This window comes from Oncorhynchus clarkii, chromosome 1, assembly GCF_045791955.1.
Source record: "Oncorhynchus clarkii lewisi isolate Uvic-CL-2024 chromosome 1, UVic_Ocla_1.0, whole genome shotgun sequence".
In the NCBI taxonomy this organism is placed as follows: domain Eukaryota; kingdom Metazoa; phylum Chordata; class Actinopteri; order Salmoniformes; family Salmonidae; genus Oncorhynchus; species Oncorhynchus clarkii.
In genome coordinates this window covers 12,445,847-12,468,013 of record NC_092147.1, presented here as the reverse complement: position 1 = coordinate 12,468,013, position 22,167 = coordinate 12,445,847, and the positions used below count along the sequence as shown (strand labels likewise).

Sequence of the window (22,167 nt, the reverse complement as noted above, 5' to 3'; positions counted from 1 at the left end):
GCTATGACAGAAAATTGAAAAACATTCTAACAGTATTTCTGATTGTCTTCTCAACTCATGATCCATACATTTATTGTGGGGATATGACAGTCAATCTCAAATTAGTCTTACGTAATGTATCTTATCTCACCACCACTAATGAGATGGGTGTGCTTGATGCATGTCGCGTCAGAGCTTCTCAAAGTCAGGGGGCGTGGTCGACAGTGAGCACCTCATCTCTGCTGTCACATCCAACCTGGATCGATATTTGGTTTTAATGCAGAAGAGTGCACTGATAAGAGCCGGCGAAGGGTAGCCTACCATGAGTTTTATGGTGCTTTCAAGACAGCTGGGAACTCTGAAAAATAAGAGGTCAAAACATGACATCAGTGAACTTTATTATTGTTATAATATTATTTTTTTTATACCCCCAATTTTGTGGTATCCAATTGGTAGTTACAGTCTTGTCCCATCGCTGCAACTCCCGTATGGACTCGGCAGAGGTGAAGGTCGAGAGCCATGTGTCCTTCGAAACACGACCCCGCCAAACCGCTCTGCTTCTTGACACAATTGGACACCTTCAAAATTCTTGTCGTAGGAAACATGTACACCTGGCAACCGTGTCAGTGTGCATGCACTCGTCCCACCACAGGAGTCGCTAGAGCACGATGAGACAAGGACATCCCGGCCTGCCAAACCCTCCCCTAACCCATACGACGCTGGGTCAATTGTGAGCCGGTGGAGACAGCCTAGAATTGAACGTAATGCATTCTGTTACATTCTGTTTTTCAGGAACTCAGGCTAGTGGCTGGTGGCTGGTGGCTAGTGGCTACAATATGGCAGCAACTACAAAGATGATTCTACATCATCACAGAAAACACTGATTGTTTTTGCTCCAATGCAATGTGTTAGGGACTGTGTCCTGCTTGTGGAACTGCAATATATGTTACAACTGACAATAAATATTTGTGGGAATGTTCGTTTAAAACGTCACAAGGTTTTCATTTCAGCTGTTTAAAAGTAGAGAGATAGGCTACATCATCATGGTTCAGAAGAGGTTGAGTAAAGACTGAAACGTAAACGGACGGGGAGTGTGAGCAGTAGCTACATAGTGTGTGTAAAATAACACGAGCAGAACGTGGTCCGGATCCTTAGCTTTGAGAAAGATGTTTCCATAGGGACAGGAGAGGGCGGGGGCTAAAACTCTCAATAAAATAACTTTGGGTTTTGAATGGTCACCTAAAAGAAGGGCTCCCCCACGTCCCAATTCCCAATTAAATTAACCTATCAGATTACAACAAGACTGAAGATTGGGGCCTCTTTTTGAACATGAACTTTAATATCTCAAATATAAACGGCTCCACATCGACAATATTATCACTGAGTGTTATAAGCTAGGACTTATTCTCGTGTTCTCGTCTCAGGTGCTGATTCCTCTGACTCGCTGTAACTCTCACAAAGAGACCATCCAAGGCCAGCTGAAAGTCAGGAACCCTGGTCTCTACACTCTCATCTTTGACAACTCCTTCTCAAGGTATGATACACCACACACCTTTATTATTAGAATTACCCTTGTAGTCAGTCGACACTCTTTACCTCTCCTTGTGCTTGTGTAGAGCAGAACGTTATCCCTTCTCAGCGAACGATAGGCAAAACAGTCACGTTCTTAACCGTAACCACACTGAAACGCACCTTCTCATGGCAGTGTGCTTCTGTAGAACATCTATCGCTAGCATCAAGTCAGTCTCCAGTTCCCATGTGCCCTTGTGGTGAAGGATGACACAGCTCTCTGAAGCACTGCAGTACTATGAAGTTGCTTATGAGGGTTTCATTTTTGTTGCAAAATGTTATATTGTTCTATTTCTTCACTACAACCCTGACAGGTTCATCTCAAAGAAAGTCCTCTACCACTTGACAATCGAGAAGACGATTATATACGATGGGAGTGACTTCTAAGCCTGGATAATGGATACTTACGCAGGGTGGAGGTTATAGTTTTTTTTCAAATGCGTATTTGTTTCTGGATGCCCCACCAAGTACACTATTTTATGTTTGGTTTTGCTCTTTTATATATATAAAAAAAAAAAAGTTTTTGTTGGATCCCTATATTTTTAACACTAATGTTTTTATGTTTTGAGTGTGTTGGTCATGTTTTAGTTAGAGCACAAACACCCTACAGACATGGTGGTTGTTTTGAACTAATGGACTCTTCACATAGAGTATGTGGTGAAACAAACGTACAGATGTAGGGTCTTAATTTGATTACCCTCTTGCAGGAGAACTTTCATGAAATGTAAAACCTGTTGTGTATTTGAGGCTTAAAGAGGCTTCTAAAGTTTGTTATTTCCACTTTTACATTTCAGACTTGATTTTCCCTTACAAAAATCTATCAAACCCTAAAGAAATGCCAATTAATTATAATCCACATAATAATTAACATTTTCTGTTGCTGCAGGATTATTTTCCTGCTGTAGCAAACTGGGTCCAAATTTAGATCCTACATCTGTAGGAAAACCAGGAATTCAAAACTTAACCACAGGTGAAGAGTTAAAAGGGTAGCCTTATGAGTTCACTACATGGTCTTGTTAAACAGAGATAGAGAGGTTATTGCGTACACATTTATACAATGTTATTAGCTATGATTGTTTTCTATCATGGACTAACACAGTGTCCACAAGTAAGATGACACTTATTGAGCAACTGCTCACATTGTAATCACACAATACAGAGGACAATACTGAACAAAATAGCATATTTTTCATGCTACAAAAACATGAATAATGTTAATAAAACAAGTACAGCTAGACTACATTATGTTTAGGAGGAGGCAGTTACTTTGTGTCATCCTCAAATGCTGCCAGGCTGAAGGGAAGATAATTGTGTGGGGGGGAAATGGGCACTAAGTAATACAAGAGATTGAAAGCTTTGCTACCAATTGCTTGTGTCTGTGGGAGCTTTTGAAGCCTTCTGTTTAAACAAATTGAACTCAGACTCATGGGTTATACACTATAGAGGAACTCTCTTCGACCGTTAATAGGCTTTCCTCAAGTTTTTCCATAGTTTCAAGATTTCAAATGAAAGACTGCAATATTTATTCTAATGTAAAAAGCACGTGGGGAGCATTTATATCCCAAAAGGATCGTTTTTAAGAAATCAATTTTCAAATGGTTTTGATGCAAAAGAATGTTTAATGATAATTTCATTAAGATAACTGCAACATAATAATTTGGTTGTATTGCTTCAAGGTTATATTATACAGCACACTATCAACTAACATGATCTATTACTGTGACCTATAAGCTCAATGTCACTTACTGACAAAGCAAGTGCCAACTTTTGCCTATAGGAGATAAGTTCCCCTTCAACATAGTTTTGAATTATGTTTTAATTACAATAGACACATATAAAACTGCACTTTAAAGATAAAAAATTACGATTTTCCAAGTGTGGATTTACACGTGTTTTGCATAGCCAGTTCTTGCTATAGTCCGCAACTTTGAGAATACACTGCTGTGCCCAGGGCTTATACTCTTTTGTGTTTAGGCTATCCTCCCTGAGCACCTCAAGGCATAGTGTAGTGTACCACGGCAAGCTTATGTTTGTGTAAGGTCTCTTTGGATAAGATCTGGATTGAGCATAACAACAGGCCTATAGATTATATACCATCATATGATTTTGTTATGTTTCGTTATAAGGGATTTTAGTATTTTGTTATAGCCATACATTTTAGATACCGTGTATAAATAGGACCTCTGTTTTTTTGTTCTTGTAAGGATCCTAAGTGTTGATATTTTCCTTTGTTTGTATTATAGTATCTGAAAGCAATAAGGAATGACATCTCAGTCATACCATCAGTCAAGGAGGCGACCAATGTTCTTCACTAATGAAGCCAGCTCTGGGGTGAATTTTCCTTTAGTACAGATCTAGGATGAGCTTCCCCTCCACCAGTCATAACCTTAACCCTTAGTGAGGAAAATTTCAACACTGACCGAAGATCAGATTCTAGGGGCAACTTCACCCTACCTACACCAATGGGGCTCAGAAGCTACATCGAATGCTGCTTTTACAGAGAACTGTTTTCCATTTTTATTGGGAGCTTTTCTTTTGTATTTTATAAGTGGTCTAAATGTGTGCAATTTGTATACAAAGCCTCATATTTTCTCTACAGTTTTGCACTTTTGGATGGAATTTAGCAATAATAATGATTTACAATGTCACAAGGAATAGTATTTTGATAGTATTTTCTGGTGTTTGTAAAAGAGATTGTGCAGGGAAAGATATCCTATCTTTTTTAATTAACAAACTGAGGGCTTTCAAGTCTGCCACCAGCATCATGTGACTTCAGTGAAATCCACATGACCCTATTCTTTATCTATGCAGTCACTATGATGTAAAAACATGTACAGTTCAACTTAAAAATAAAGTTTGTTAATGATGTCACTCTCTTCCTCCTCCTAACTCCTCACACCTGTTCCAGGTTGGAAGTCTTTAGCCCTGTTTATATCTGGTGCTGGTATCTGGTGCTAACATGCATCTTGTCCACATTCTGATTGGGCTCACAGTTTTAGACAGAAGTATTCAATTAAGATATGCATTGTGATCTGATTGTGATCAGATCTTCCTTACCACCTCCAGAGGATCCATTGTATCTTGTCCATTGACAGGTATCATTGACTTATGGCATCAATAATTGTCGTAAAAAAAATAAACATTTTATGTTAAAAGAATATCTGTTAAATAATTTTCTTACAGGGTGGCACCAGGAACTCTGGTCACAATGCAGACACAGTGGACTTATAAGAGACTCATTTCAATACCATGTCTAGACACGACAAACGTAGAACAGATAGTGATGGATCATATCACCCTTGACTTCCGCTTTTCGACATTAACAAGGCAACACACACTCATCACACATTTGATTAATTGTTCAGCAGTCTTATGGCTTGGGAGTAGAAGCTATTAAGGAGCCGTTTGGAACTAGACTTGGCGCTCCGGTAACCATACCTACATGGAATCATAGACTATCGTATCCACGCAGCTTGGGGGCAGCCGTGACAACAAGATGAGGCGAAAATGTGCATTGATGTGTGCGCCGAAGCTACCAGGCCATTAGTGAATTAAGTGCGCATTGTGCTTTAATGTTAATGTATGTATTGACTTCTAAGATTAAAATAAAGAGGAAAATCAACTGTGTACATTCCAGTCTACAGGTGATCTGTCCAAAGTGAAAATGGCCCTAATTACACCCCACACATGCTTACAGAAATGTCCAATGATGCACAAGAAAGGACTGGAATACAGTCGGACACTGGGTTTAACGCACATAAGGCGCAGTAAACCCACAATAAAAGTTTACATGGGTAGTGTTAGATGTGATAATCACATTTCAAACAGATTCTAGCTTCAGTAATGTGACTTTGTAGTGTAGACCGCCGGTGGCACGCGCAGGCTCCAACGCAGCGGAGATATGGTTTTAGATGCATCTCTCCCTGTGGTAGGGAGATAGGTTTTCCGCTACCTTCTTCAGCGCATGTCATTGGAGACTTAATTAAATAGACGGCAGTTCAGTGAGAGTGGACGGTTTGCTAAATTGATCTGACGCATTCAAACAGCATCGAACACTCAAGATGCGTGTCCTTCTCTATTGGATTATTTTCGTGACGTCTTTGGCTCCATCTGTAAGTATTTGAAGTGCTTTCTTCCACAATATGACTTACTGTACACAGATGTTGAGGACCGTATTGTGCATGCATTAGCCTCTAAAAGTGTAAACAACTGCCGAAGCATTGACAATTAGGGTACACGCATGTATACAGAATAGGTTATCGCCTACATGTTTTGGATAACTTAAAATGTCACGTGTATGATGAAGAAATACGCTGTGTACAAAACATTAAGAACACCTGCTCCTTCAATGATATAAACTGACCAGCTGAATCTAGGTGAATGCTATGATCCCTGATTGATGTCCATTGTTAAACCCACTTCAATTAGTGTAGATGAAGGGGAGGAGACAGGTTAAAGAAGGATTTTTTAAGCCTTGAGACATGGACTGTGTATGTGTGCCATTCAGAGGGTGAATGGGCAAGACAATATTTAAGTGCCTTTGAACAGGTTATGGTAGTAGGTGCCATGCTCACAGCTTTGTGTCAAGAACTGCAACACTGCTGGGTTTTTCCTGCTCAACAATTTCCAGTGTGTATCAAGGATGGTCCACCACACTCAGTGTACACTTTCATTCATCCCTTTATTTCCTTTTTTGAAATATCAAACTTTGATGTAGCTGTGTATAAAAAAATATATATTATTTTTACCCCCTTTTCCTACCCAATTTTGTGGTTACGATCTTGTCTCACCGCTGCAACTCCCCAACGGCTCGGGAGAGGTGAAGGTCGAGTCATGCAGCCTCTGAAACGTGCTCCGCCAAACCGCACCTCTTAAAACCCACTCGCTTAACCCGGAAACCAGCTGCACCAATGTGTCGAAGGAAACACTGTTCAACTGATGACCAAAGTCAGCCTGAGGCAACCGGCCCACCACAAGGAGTCGCTAGAGCGTGATGAGCCCATTATAATTCATTTGAAAGACTGCAAGGAGATAGCTATATCAAATTTTAAGTGTGTGTCTGTACATGTGTTTTGCGTGCGTTTGCGTGTTTGTGTGAGTGTGGAGGGGTCTTTCATTGGTGTAATTAAATCCATGGCACGAAAGCCCCATAATGAATGAGTTTGTGCTGACACTGATTGTCTTCTAATAAGCCCTGCTCCTCCCCTCCATAGGGAAATTATAATTAAAGTAATTCTTCAAGGTTAATGTTAATCCCATGGGACTACGTGGTATCTGCAGAGTAATGATGTGATTTATTAATGAATGTTGTTTGTGCCACAAGGCAGTCACCCTATATCCACATTTTGAAGTGTAGCCAGGCTATTAAATGAACTGTATCTCAATCATGAAATTAAAAGTAGACTGTGTGTTCCCATATAAAAGTAGGATTTGTGTTAGCCTGGTGGTCCCAGATCTGTTTGTGCTGTCTGTTTGCAGACTCCTATGGCTGATGTGTGGCAATGACAATGACCATATAGCCTAGTAGTTGACAAGACAACACAATTAGATCTCGGACCACCAGGCTAGGTTTGTACTAAATTGTTGTTGGAATATACTGGTCATATATGACCGTGTTGGCTTTCCTCTTCCTCCACATGGGTGGGCCTATGGTAGCCCCGGGGCCAGTCTGTTTGTGCTATCATGCCAACTCCTTGTCATGCCAATGACAATGTCGTGTTCAGCTTTTCAATGACAGCTATGTCGTTTGCAAGAGCACAAACAGATGGGACCAGGCTAGGCATACGGTGCTCTGATTTAACTAGAACCAAGGGTGATGTTGTCTCCGTCAAAATGAAATGTGATCAGTGAAAATTAAATGGTGTTCTTGGGCCCATTCACTTTTGCAGAGACACCTAATAACCTATCTCTGGTCCACGACGTTAGTGTGAATTTCTCCATGCTCATTAAAAACCTTGATTAGGAGCTCACACTAACGACATGGACCAGAGCTAAAAATAGCCAAGCAAATACTCTATGTTCAGCTTGGAGGGTTATGACTGATTCCACTAGCCATTAGAGTCTGGTTACCAATGAACAAACTTTATCTCCAAAGGTTTATGTATGTGACATCTGCCAAATTAAAACCATATTCCTGTCCCAAGCTAACAGTATGACAGTGTGTGTGTCCAGGATAATAATGGACAGAGTGATTACCTAACTAAGCTTGGTGGTGACAACAGAGTTATTCACTAACTAAGCTTGGTGGTGACAACAGTGTGATTACCTAACTAAGCTTGGTGGTGACAACAACAGTGTGATTACCAAACTAAGCTTGGTGGTGACAACAGTGTGATTACCTAACTAAGCTTGGTGGTGACAACAGAGTGATTACCTAACTAAGCTTGGTGGTGACAACAGAGTGATTACCTAACTAAGCTTGGTGGTGACAACAGAGTGATTACCTAACTAATCTTGGTGGTGACAACAACAGTGTGATTACCTAACTAAGCTTGGTGGTGACAACAACAGTGTGATTACCTAACTAAACTTGGTGGTGACAACAACAGAGTGATTACCAAACTAAGCTTGGTGGTGACAACAACAGAGTGATTACCAAACTAAGCTTGGTGGTGACAACAACCGTGTGATTACCAAACTAAGCTTGGTGTGACAGCAACATTATGATTGCCAAACTAAACTTGGTGGTGACAGCAACAGAGTGATTACCAAACTAAGCTTGGTGTGACAACAACATTATGATTACCAAACTAAGCTTGGTGGTGACAACAACAGAGTGATTACCAAACTAAGCTTGGTGGTGACAACAACATTATGATTACCAAACTAAGCTTGGTGGTGACAACAACAGTGTGATTACCAAACTAAGCTTGGTGTGACAACAACATTATGATTACCAAACTAAGCTTGGTGGTGACAACAACAGTGTGATTACCAAACTAAGCTTGGTGGTGACAACAGAGTGATTACCTAACTAAGCTTGGTGGTGACAACAACAGTGTGATTACCTAACTAAGCTTGGTGGTGACAACAACAGTGTGATTACCTAACTAAGCTTGGTGGTGACAACAACAGAGTGATTACCAAACTAAGCTTGGTGGTGACAACAACAGAGTGATTACCAAACTAAGCTTAGAGGTGACAACAACAGAGTTATTACCAAACTAAGCTTGGTGGTGACAACAACCGTGTGATTACCAAACTAAGCTTGGTGTGACAGCAACATTATGATTGCCAAACTAAACTTGGTGGTGACAGCAACAGAGTGATTACCAAACTAAGCTTGGTGTGACAACAACATTATGATTACCAAACTAAGCTTGGTGGTGACAACAACAGTGTGATTACCAAGCTAAGCTTGGTGGTGACAACAACATTGTGATTACCTAACTAAGCTTGGTGATGACAACAGAGTTATTCACTAACTAAGCTTGGTGGTGACAACAACATTGTGATTACCAAACTAAACTTGGTGGTGACAACAACATAGTGATTACCAAACTAAGCTTGGTGGTGACAACAACAGTGTGATTACCAAGCTAAGCTTGGTGGTGACAACAACAGTGTGATTACCAAACTAAGCTTGGTGGTGACAACAACAGTATGATTACCAAACTAAGCTTGGTGGTGACAACAACAGTGTGATTACCAAACTAAGCTTGGTGGTGACAACAACATTATGATTATCAAACTAAGCTTGGTGGTGACAACAACATTATGATTACCAAACTAAGCTTGGTGATGACAACAGAGTGATTACCAAACTAAGCTTGGTGGTGACAACAGTGTGATTACCAAACTAAGCTTGGTGGTGACAACAACATTATGATTATCAAACTAAGCTTGGTGGTGACAACAACATTATGATTACCAAACTAAGCTTGGTGATGACAACAGAGTGATTACCAAACTAAGCTTGGTGGTGACAACAGAGTGATTACCTAACTAAGCTTGGTGGTGACAACAACAGAGTGATTACCAAACTAAGCTTGGTGGTGACAACAACAGAGTGATTACCAAACTAAACTTGGTGTTGACAACAACAGTGTGATTACCTAACTAAGCTTGGTGGTGACAACAACATAGTGATTACCAAACTAAGCTTGGTGGTGACAACAACAGAGTGATTACCAAACTAAGCTTGGTGGTGACAACAACAGAGTGATTACCAAACTAAGCTTAGAGGTGACAACAACAGAGTGATTACCAAACTAAGCTTGGTGGTGACAACAACCGTGTGATTACCAAACTAAGCTTGGTGTGACAGCAACATTATGATTGCCAAACTAAACTTGGTGGTGACAGCAACAGAGTGATTACCAAACTAAGCTTGGTGTGACAACAACATTATGATTACCAAACTAAGCTTGGTGGTGACAACAACAGAGTGATTACCAAGCTAAGCTTGGTGGTGACGACAACATTGTGATTACCAAACTAAGCTTGGTGGTGACAACAACATTATGATTACCAAACTAAGCTTGGTGGTGACAACAACAGTGTGATTACCAAGCTAAGCTTGGTGGTGACAACAACATTGTGATTACCTAACTAAGCTTGGTGGTGACAACAGAGTTATTCACTAACTAAGCTTGGTGGTGACAACAACATTGTGATTACCAAACTAAACTTGGTGGTGACAACAACATAGCGATTACCAAACTAAGCTTGGTGGTGACAACAACAGTGTGATTACCAAGCTAAGCTTGGTGGTGACAACAACAGTGTGATTACCAAACTAAGCTTGGTGGTGACAACAACAGTGTGATTACCAAACTAAGCTTGGTGGTGACAACAACAGTGTGATTACCTAACTAAGCTTGGTGGTGACAACAACAGTGTGATTACCAAACTAAGCTTGGTGGTGACAACAACATTATGATTATCAAACTAAGCTTGGTGGTGACAACAACATTATGATTACCAAACTAAGCTTGGTGATGACAACAGAGTGATTACCAAACTAAGCTTGGTGGTGACAACAGTGTGATTACCTAACTAAGCTTGGTGGTGACAACAGTGTGATTACCAAACTAAGCTTGGTGGTGACAACAACAGAGTGATTACCAAACTAAACTTGGTGGTGACAACAACAGTGTGATTACCTAACTAAGCTTGGTGGTGACAACAACATAGTGCTTACCAAACTAAGCTTGGTGGTGACAACAACAGAGTGATTACCAAACTAAGCTTGGTGGTGACAACAACAGAGTTATTACCAAACTAAGCTTGGTGGTGACAACAACAGAGTGATTACCAAACTAAGCTTGGTGGTGACAACAACAGAGTGATTACCAAACTAAGCTTGGTGGTGAGATGTGACTGCTCGTCTCTTACCTCATTCCATTCCGATGACCCAAGACCTCTAACTGCAGCATAACGAGAAATAATTCTAAACACTGATAATAATAACAACAACAACAATAATAATTATAATATGGGTCTCTCTGGTTATCTGTTCACCCTCTCCCGTTCTCTCTCTCTCTCTCGCTCTCTCTGTCACACATGAATTAATGTACTGGAGACTATACATCCCTCTCTCTCTCTCTCTTTCGTTCTCTTACTTTCTCCCCCCCGCTCTCACTCTACAATCGCAGATTTGGCGAGAGTGGAACGTTCCATTTACCGTCTGGAGTTATTTGTCAAGAGAGCTCTCTTATTTGTCCATCTCTATGGCTATGTTCCAAATGGTGCTACAGTACCTCTCTGCCCCCATGGAAACATCTGTAGAATTGCAGGAACACACACACACACACATCTGTCTATCTTACCCTCTCCCCAACAATTGTATCTATACTGTGTATACTCTGCTCGAGTTTAGTGCTTTATAGAACCCACTTTCTCCTCAATGGAGGTGCAGGCTGTACATAGGGATCCCTACTGTAGTCTACACTGTTGCACAGCCAGAGGTAGTAGCCTAGTATGGAATAAACATATTGCATTGAAGTGTGTGTGCTTCCTCTCTAAGCATAATAACTAAAATCCTCTCTCTCTCTCCGCTAATGTATTTCTCTCTCTCTCTCTCTCTCTCTCTCTCTCTCTCTCTCTCTCTCTCTCTCTCTCTCTCTCTCTCTCTCTCTATTTTTACTCCAATGTTTCCCACAGTTGTGTCAAGTTGGCTGGATGTTCTTTGGGTGGTGGACCATTCTTGATACACACAGGAAACTGTTGAGTGTGGGGGGAAAAAGCAGCGTTGGCCTGGCCATGCTACCATACCCCGTTCAAAGACACTTAAATATTTAGTCTTGCCCATTCACCTCTGAATGGCACTCATACACAATCCATGTCACAATTGTCTCAATGCTTAAAAATCCTTCTTTAACCTGTCTCCTTTAACAAGTGATATCAATAAGGGATCATATCTTTCACCTGGATTCGCCTGGTCAGTCTATGTCATGGAAAGAGCAGGTGTTCTTAATGTTTTGGATACTCAGTGTATATTTCCTCTGTGGAATTGTGAAAATAATGATAATGCTCTGTTAGTGTAAGAGCTGTTGGAAAAGACCACCTGAAATGTTAGCCTGTTTTGGTGGGATGGAGTTTTGGCCTTCCTGGTGACATCACCAGTAAATGAGTTAATAGACCAATAAGAAAAAGAGTTCCAAACCTCTCTGCCAATAACAGCTAGTTTTCAGTTTTCCCCTCCCCGCTCAGGCAACTTCCAAACAGTCCTAGCAAAATTCTCTCTTAAGAAATACATTTTTGCTAAGAAGCTATTTTTGTTTCTTTTTGACCATTTTAATTGAAAACATTTACAGTAAGATACTTAATTGTTACCCAGAAATGATTTGATCTATATTTAACTAGGCAAGTCAGTTAAGAACAAATTCTTATTTACAATGACGACCTACACCGGCCAAATTGTGCGCCGCCCAATGGGACTCCCAATCACATCCAGTTGTGATACAGCCTGGAATTGAACTAGGGTGTCTATAGTAAGGCCTCTAGCACTGAGATGCAGTGTCTTAGACCACTGCACCACTCGGGAGGCCCGTATTGACATACAAACTGCTACATTGAAACTTTAACCGCTCTTTATCCCTCTTCCTCTGAAAAATTTCTGTAGTCAGATTGAGACAGAAAGGCAGTGCAAACAAAATAACCAGGTAACTGGGTCAAGTATTACAAAAATTACTAAAAAGTGTTTTTACCGACAAAGTTAGAAGTTGAGCATTGAACTCCACCATGATATCTGACTGATTTTATTCAATTGTAGCACTTTGCTTTTCACATCAGAACATTTGGTCACATTTGGCAATGCACCCAGAGCGTTGGGCCAGTAACCGAAAAGTTGCTGGTTCCAATCCCCGAGCTGACAAGGTAAAAATCTGTTGTTCTGCCCCTGAGCAAGGCAGTTAAGCTGCTGTTCCCCCTGGGTGCCGAAGATGTCGATTAAAGCAGTCCCCGGCACCTCTCTGATTCAAAGGGGTTGAGTTAAATGCGGAAGACAGATTTCAGTTGTACAACTGACTAGGTATCCCCCTTCCAATACACCCTTAATATGGTATGACATCAGATTGTATTTGTCACGTGCTTTGTAAACAACAGGTGTAAACTAACAGTGAAATTCTTACTTAAGGGTCATTTTCCAACAATGCAGAGTTAAAGATAAGATAAAAATATAAAATCAAATTAGAAATAGTGACACAAGGCATAAATACACAGTGAATAACTATAATGAGTAAAAAATAACATGGCTATATACAGGGAGTACCAGTACCGAGTCGATGTGCAGGGGTACGAGGTAATTGAGATAGCTATGTACATATTATAAGGATTTGTGAAGCATCTTTAAAGTGCTTATGAAGATGTTATGTATGCTACATAAAGCCTTTAAAAGTTGTAATGCCTAAAGTGGGACTGAAAGTTTCTATTGGGTAGCCTTCATTTGAAGAGTGAAGAATTGACAGGAAACAGGAAAACAAAATGTAACCTTTTTCAGTGACAAGACTGACATATGGATGTGTGTATGAGAGAGACCCCGACCAACCTGTGAGTTATCTACACTTTTCTACTCCAGGGAGATTATGTCGTCGTTGTGCCTCGGCTTATCCAAAGAAATAAAGTCCTTTATCAGAATCAACGTGACCTGGTTTTTCAAAACGACAATTATCCATTTTATAGCAACTGCCAAACCAGGAGACAATAACGTCTGGTGGGAAATATTCCCATATGGAGAATTTGACAAGCGTGTTACTGACACACACATGTTGTTATTGTTGATGATATTGTTGTAATGAAGCCAATAAGAGCAACCAGTGTAAATGCTCTACACAAACAAGTTCAAAGGTCAATTACAGTAGTGATGTGGTTAGCATTAGCTCTCTTAGCGTTTTCCAACATGACCGACAACATGACCTGCATATCTTACAAATGTAAACATAAACCCTGAGATTATTTTAGTTGAAGTGACTATGCCACTAGCTACATCATACAGAACACACATTGCTCTCCTCTTCTGGTATCCTTTTTTCTCTACTCTTCTACCCAGAGACTTGTAATTACCTAGTTATTAACCCTACTAACCTAACAGTGATCCAGACAAACACAGAGTGACTCTACTCTGCTTATGCTCAGTTCCATATTGATCCCTAGACCCTAGACCCTAACCCCTAGCCCTACATCTTAATCCTAACCCTTAGACCCTACACCCTAGGCACTACTGTAGATCTGAGAGGATTGGATAGATGGAACCAATAGGCCTATGGCAACCAATTAGAACCAATAGACCTATTGCAACCAATCAGAAGTGATTACCGTAACGCTGATATGTAGCCAATCCTCTGAGATTAAGACAAGTGTCTAGGGGGCGATATGGAATTCAGAGTGTGTCGGTAAAAGCCACGAAACTGTCTGTGTCTGAAATCTGTCTTGCCTACTACTTACTAAAAGTATAAGCTAACTATATAAGCTAACTTTTGTTGATGAATTTAAGCAAAATTCCCCAAATTAACTCCCCATGGAGAACTTCCAGAAAATGTCAGGAAATTTCCAGGAAAGTTTCCGACCCTTTGCAACCCTAAAAATCGAGGGAAAGATGAACAGAGCAAAGTACAGAGAGATCCTTGATGAAAACCTGCTCCAGAGCGCTCAGGACCTTAGACTGGGGTGAAGGTTAACCTTCCAATATTACAACGACCCTAAGCACACAGCCAAGACAACACAGGAGTGGCTTCGGTACAAGTCTCTGAATGTCCTTGAGTGGCCCAGCCAGAGCCCAGGCTTGAACCCAATCAAACATCTGAAGAGACCTGAAAATAGCTGTGCAGCGACGCTCCCCATCCAACCTGACAGAGCTTGAGAGGACCTGCAGAGAGGAATGGGAGAAACTCCTTAAATACAGGTGTACCAAGCTTTTAGCGTCATACCTAAAAAGAATCGAGGCTGTAATCTCTGCCAAAGATGCTTCAACAAAGTACTGAATTAAGGGTCTGAATATTTATGTAAATGTGATATTTTTCATTTTTAATACATTTGCAAAAAAAAACTTTGTGCTTTGTCTTTTGTGTGTAGATTGATGAGGGGAAAAATACAGGTTAATCAATTTTAGAATAAGGCTGTAATATAACAAAATGTGGAAAAAGTCAAGGGGTCTGCATACTTTCCAAATGCAGAGTATGTCCATCCACACAACCACTCAACATATCCTAAAACTAACAATTCCACAAACATACTCTCACACACGGAAATGGAAGAAATATGCGTGTGTTGCTTCCTCCAGTCCTCCGTTCACGCAGGCACACGCGCACACGAACGCAGGCACACGGGCACACGAACGCAGGCACACGGGCACACGAACGCAGGCACACGCGCACACAAACGCAGGCACACGCGCACACGAACGCAGGCACACGGGCACACGAACGCAGGCACACGGGCACACGAACGCAGGCACACGCGCACACAAACGCAGGCACACGCGCACACCAACGCAGGCACACGGGCACACGAACGCAGGCACACGGGCACACGAACGCAGGCACACACGCACACAAACGCAGGCACACGCGCACACCAACGCAGGCACACGCGCACACGAAAACAGGCACACGGGCACACGAACGCAGGCACACGAAATGTTTTCCCCGTACCTGCTTAGCCTTGTAAAGAGCACTGTATATATTATACTTCCCACCTAGAAGATAATGGTTTCATATGTCTGGTTACTTTATCTGATCATCCAGGCACCACACAATCATCTCTGCAGGTGTAACTGAGCATCAGACGCTTAATATTCAGGCTTTCCTAACTTGAAATTCATAAAACTCTTATCAACATTTGCATAAAATAACACACCAACAGTAACTCTTGAACCGTTCAAATTAGTCACCAAACCAACTTTCACATATTCAGGCTATCTTGTCCACCGCCACAAAAATACTTTTTAAAGAGCTGAAGCAAGTCACACAATTTTACTTCATGGAAAATGACCATCTAGTTTATATGTATATCTTAGATGCTTTTATAAAACGCAATTTATTTTTAGAAGGACTGTAGGTAAAGGAACTGTAGGTAAATGGACTGTAAGTATAGGACTGGGTGTATAGGACTGGATGTATATGACTGTACAGTAAGTATAGGCAGATAGATTGATGGAAAGATAAACTATAGTAGATAGATCCATAATCGGCATCTAATGTCAAGGTACAGGTACTTAGTAATTCAGAGCAGTCTAGGCCTAAGTTAAAGGGCTCTAAGGGTTTGCCTATGTACATATTGACTTCAGGCGACTTGGCATGACAATGACCTGCGACCCTAATTGAAACGAATGTGTCATTTAGAGAAAACTCAATGAATTAATGTCTCTCGCTCGCACTTCCTTTCACCTGTCTCAGTAACCTACAACACAAGGCCAAATCTACACTGGAGTTGCTTACCAAGAAGACAGTGAATGTTCCTGAGTGGCCGAGTTTGACTTAAATCTACTTTAAAATATATGTCAAGACCTGAAAATGTTTGTCTAGCAATGATCAACAACCAATTTGACAGAGCTTGAAGAATAAAACAAAAACAAAAAAACAGGCAAATGTTGCACAATCCAGGTTTGGAAATCTGTTAGATCCGTGACATACCTAGTCGATGTGCAATAGTACGAGGGAATTGAGGTAGACGTGTACAGTTGAAGTCAGAAGTTTACATACACTTAGGTTGGAGTCATTAAAACTCGTTTTTCAACCACTCCACAAATATCTTGTTAACAAACTATAGTTTTGGAAAGTTGGTTAGGACATCTACTTTGTGCATGACAAGTAATTTTTCCAACAATTGTTTACAGACAGATTATTTCACTTATAATTCACTGCATCACAATTCCAGTGGGTCAGAAGTTTACATACGCTAAGTTGACTGTGCCTTTAAACAGCTTGGAAAATTCCAGAAAATGAATTAATAGCTTTAGAAGCTTCTGATAGGCTAATTTACATAATTTGAGTCAATTGGAGGTGTACCTGTGGATGTATTTCAAGGCCTACCTTCAAACTCAATGCCTCTGCTTGATATCATGGGAAAATCAACAGAAATCAGAAAAGACCTCGGAAAACAAATTGTAGACCTCCACAAGTCTGGTTCATCCTTGGGAGCAATTATCAAACTCCTGAAGGTACCACGTTCATCTGTACAAACAATAGTATAAACACCATGGGACCACGCAGCTGTCATACTGCTCAGGAAGGAGATGCGTTCTGTCTCCTAGAGATGAATGTACTTTGGTGCGAAAAGTACAAATCAATCCCAGAACAACAGCAAAGGACCCTGTGAAGATGTTGGAGGAAACAGGTACAAAAGTGTCTATATCCACAGTAAAACGAGTCCTATATCGACATAACCTGAAAGGCCTCTCAGCAAGGAAGAAGCGACTGCTCCAAAACCGACTTAAAGAAGCCAGACTACGGTTTGCAACTGCACATGGGGACAAAGATCATACTTTTTGGAGAAACGTTGTCTGGTCTGATGAAACAAAAATAGAACTGTTTGGTCATAATGACCATCGTTATGTTTGGAGGAAAAAGGGGGAAGCTTGCAAGTCGAAGAACACCATCCCAACCGTGAAGCACATCGTCATGTTGTGGGGGTGCTTTGCTGCAGGAGGAACTGGTACACAAAATAGATGTCATCATGAGGTACGAAAATGATGTGGATATATTGAAGCAACATCTCAAGACATCAGTCAGGAAATTAAAGCTTTGTCGCAAATGGGTCTTCCAAATGGACAATGACCCCAAGCAAACTTCCAAAGTTGTGGCAAAATGGCTTAAGGACAACAAAGTCAAGGTATTGGAGTGGCCATCACAAAGCCCTGACCTCAATCCTATAGAAATGTTGTGGGTAAAACTGAAAAAGCATGTGCGAGCAAGGAGGCCTACAAACCTGATTCAGTTACACCAGCAATCCTACCAAATACTAATTGAATGTATGTAAACTTCTGTCCCACTGGGAATGTGATGAAAGAAATAAAAGCTGAAATAAATCATTATCTCTACTATTATTCTGACATTTCACATTCTTTAAATAAAGTGGTGACCCTAACTGACCCAAGACCAGGAATTTTAACTGGGATTAAATGTCAGGAATTGTGGAAAAACGGAGTCTAAATGTAGTTGGCTAAGGTGTATGTAAACTTCTGACTTGAACTGTACATATAGGTAGGGGTAAAGTGACAATGGGATAGATAATAAACAGTAGCAGCAGCTTATGTGATGAGTCAACAGGGTCATTGCAGATGGTCCAGGTAGCTATTGGTCAACTATTTAACTAACCATTTAGCAGTCTTATAGTTTGGGGATAGAAGCTGTTCAGGGTTCTGTTGGTCTTGTTGGTTAATTTTCCTTTCTCTGACATTCGGGATACAGACTCTGTCAATGTCAAGTTGTTTTGTGTAATTTTTTTCCTTGGGAATAGCCACCTTCAAATTTCAAAAATGTCATTTCATCTGGGTGCACTTAAAATGAATAATAAAATGTGCAGACATCTCAGCTAGTAGATAACATTCATTACTTTTTTCAATAGCCATTCAGGTGGGTTTCTGGGGAGACGTGAGTGTTCTTCCCTACACTTAAGAGAAGAATGATTGGTTTTGTTTCTATGGTTTCAACTTGGTTCAATATTTGCCTCACTTTCTGTTTCTCTTTCTCTCCCCGACCCATCTCTCTCGCCAGGATCTGTCCAGTCTGCACCCAGACTGCGAGTATATATTACAGCTGGAGAGAGAGGAGCGGCATTGTCTTCAATACATCGCAGAGCATGACAACAACCACAGTACACTAGGTATCCGTGTCACTATCGTCTTAGAATGAGCCATTACATTTTCTCACTCTCCAGTTTACTGCTCATCTCAATGAATAGTCAGTCATAATATGATATACAGTATGTTCACATGTAAACATGAGAGTCTGGCATTGAATAAATGGTTTATAGACAATAGTTTGTTGAAAGAGCAGATTCCAAAACGATTCTAGTGTAAAAGTAGTAAGTGTATTATAAAATAACAAAAGAGAGGAGCTACAGTGCATAGTTGAGGTGAGCTATCCCTTTAAGATCTATATACAGGGCATAGTTGAGGTGAACTATCCCTTTAAGGCCTATATACAGTGCATAGTTGAGGTGAGCTATCCCTTTAAGGCCTATATACAGGGCATAGTTGAGGTGAGCTATCCCTTTAAGGTCTATATACAGGGCATAGTTGAGGTGAGCTATCCCTTTAAGGTCTATATACAGTGCATTCAGAAAGTATTCAGATCCCTTCCCTTTTTTCACATTTTGTTACATTACAGCCTTATTATAAAATGGATTAAAATACTTTTTTCCCATCATCAATCTACACAAAATACCCCACAATGATAAATAGAAAAACAGGTGTTTAGACATTTTTGTCACCAATCAGGCCTTTATGGTAGAGTGGCCAGACAGAAGCCACACCTCAGTAAAAGGCACATGACAGCCGCTTGGAGTTTGCCAAAAGTCACCTAAAGGTCTCCAGACCATGAGAAACAAGATTCTCTTGTCTGATGGAATGAAGATTGAACTCTTTGGCCTGAATGCCAAGCATCATGTCTGGAGGAAACCTGGCACCATCCCTATGGTTAAGCATGGTGGTGGTAGCATGCTGGATGTGGGGATGTTTTTCAGCGGCAGGGACTGTGAGGCTAGTCAGGAAGAGATGAATAGAGCAAAGAGATCTTTGATGAAAACCTGCTCCAGAGTGCTCAGGACCTCAGACTGGGGTGAAGGTTCACCTTCAATGAGGACAACGACACTAAGCACACAGCCAAGACAAGGCCGGAGTGGATTTGGGACAGGTCTCTGAATGTCCTTGAGTGGCACAGCGCAGAATGCTCAATGAGGTTAAGATGAATCCTAGACTAACAGAAATCTCTGGAATATGCTAACATCTCTGTTGACGAGTCTACGATACGTAAAACACTAAACAAAAATGGTGTTCATGGGAGGACACCACGGAAGAAGCCACTGCTGTCCAAAAAAACATTGCTGCACTTCTGAAGTTTGCAAAAGTGCACCTGAATGTTCCACAGCACTACTGGCAAAATATTCTCTGGACAGATGAAACTACAGTTGAGTTGTTTGGAAGGAACACACAACACTATGCAAGGAGAAAAAAAGGCATAGCACACCAACATCAAAACCTCATCCCAACTGTAAAGTATGGTGGAGGGAGCATCAGGGTTTGGGGCTGCTTTGCTGCCTCAGGGCCTGGACAGCTTGCTATCATCGACAGAGAAATGAATCCCCAAGTTTATCAAGACATTTTGCAGGAGAATGTTAGGCTATCTGTCCGCTAATTGAAGCTCAACAGAAGTTGAGTGATGCAACAGGACAACAACCTAAACACAGAAGTAAATCAACAACAGAATGGCTTCAACAGAATAAAATACGCCTTCTGGAGTGGCCCAGTCAGAGTCCTACCTCAACCCGATTGAGATGCTGTGGCATGACCTCAAGAGAGCGGTTCACACCAGACGTCCCAAGAATATTGCTGAACTGAAACAGTTTTGTAAAGACGAATGGTCCAAAATTCCTCCTGACCGTTGTGCAGGTCTGATCTGCAACTACAGAAATGTTTGGTTGAGGTTATTGCTGCCAAAGGAGGGTCAACCAAAAAAATCTAACATTTGGTATCGTCTTCACCATCACTCCACCCCTATCCGATGGCCAGTGCAAGTATCAACCACATTGCATCCAACACCTCCAAGGGTTCACATACTTTTTCCACCCTGCACTGTGAATGTTTTCATGGTGTGTTCATTAAAGACATGAAAACATTGTGTGTAATTAGTAGCTTTATGAATGAATGTACTGTAGACTAGACATCACCTCTCTCTCTCTCTCTCTCTCTCTCTCTCTCGCTCTCTGGAAGGTTGTCTACCGTTCTGGGACTCTGTGGTGTGCTGGCCATATGCTGCAGTTGGGGAGATGATCAACACAACCTGTCCTGCTGTCTTCTCTTTTTGGGGGAATAGCACAGGTGCAGGTGACATTTGTGTATGAGTTCACATAGTGGGTGGAGATGTATGGATGTGTATGTGACAGTACTGTATAAAGTATAAATACAATATACAGTACAATGATATACAGGTAATATGTTATGGTTTTTCTCTTATACAGTAATTATCTTTGTCCGTTTTCCACTGGCTTTCAATCCCTGTCAGTCACAGTGACTGACAGCCCATAGTCCCGCCCCTCATGGGGGTTCTGTTTCTCATCCCCGGTGACCCCTAACCTTTGGCCTCTACCTCAGCAGGGTCAGTCAGCAGAAACTGCACCAGCATCGGATGGTCGCGACCCTTCCCCCCGTACCACACAGCCTGTAGTGTGGGCGACGACGTTCCCATTCCAGAGGTGAAAGAGAGTTTAGAGATAAGGTTCAGGGGTAGGGTTGCAAAGGGAGGGTATATTACTGGAAACTTACCAGTAAACAACCAAAATGTTGGTAACTTTCAAGGAATATATGAATTTATCGATGACATCTGGTGGCCTTTTTGGGTATTTATTACAAAATTATTACAAGTGTATGTAATTATCTCTGGCCCTCTGTGTGGCCCCATCACATGTAAAATATATATAACATCAAATAAGATTATTTAAAAATGTATTTAAAATACCATGATAAAGCTGTAAACATTATCCTAAATATAAACCATCAATGTAGTGAACACCATTGGTTTTCAGGGTTTCATAGTCAAATAATGGTATGGTGTTTAACATGTCAATGTTGTAAATGTTTTGGGGCCAAACTGGTGGCAGTTGTAAAAAAAAACCTATAGTTGGAAATCTCATTCAAGTCATGGGACTGATATTATCATCATGAGCAAAAGCAATTGGTTTTCTACCCAAAGTTGCAAAGACAATTTTATAAAACACAAGAGACCAGAAACATTTATAAAAGGGTGTGGTGGCAGTAGCAGGAACAGCGACATCTAGTGGGCAACACTTGGTACTGTCACACTCATTTATGGTAAAGATTGCAAGTGACTTCAATGGCTAATTTCAAATCAAATCAAATCATCAAATCAAATTGTATTTGTCACATACACATGGTTAGCAGATGTTAATGCGAGTGTAGCGAAATGCTTGTGCTTCTAGTTCCGACAATGCAGTAATAACAAG

At 40.9% G+C, this 22,167-nt stretch overlaps 2 protein-coding genes across 3 annotated transcripts in view; both read left to right on the top strand.

Moving 5' to 3' along the window:
* The window catches only part of LOC139423385 (FYVE and coiled-coil domain-containing protein 1-like), a 42,633-nt gene extending 38,214 nt beyond the window's left edge, over positions 1-4,419 (top strand). For both annotated transcript variants that reach the window (XM_071175098.1, XM_071175124.1), the window contains exons 17-18: positions 1,404-1,513; positions 1,863-4,419. In XM_071175098.1, the coding sequence (XP_071031199.1) occupies positions 1,404-1,513; positions 1,863-1,935 (183 nt within the window). In that variant the 3' untranslated portion in view covers positions 1,936-4,419. The remainder of the gene's footprint in view (positions 1-1,403; positions 1,514-1,862) is intronic.
* Positions 4,420-5,578: 1,159 nt separating this feature from the next.
* LOC139415148 (growth hormone releasing hormone receptor, like) overlaps positions 5,579-22,167 on the top strand; it is a 50,900-nt gene continuing 34,311 nt past the window's right edge. The window contains exons 1-4 of the mRNA XM_071163016.1: positions 5,579-5,660; positions 18,702-18,810; positions 20,918-21,025; positions 21,302-21,399. Coding sequence (XP_071019117.1) covers positions 5,610-5,660; positions 18,702-18,810; positions 20,918-21,025; positions 21,302-21,399 — 366 coding nt within the window. The 5' untranslated portion in view covers positions 5,579-5,609. The remainder of the gene's footprint in view (positions 5,661-18,701; positions 18,811-20,917; positions 21,026-21,301; positions 21,400-22,167) is intronic.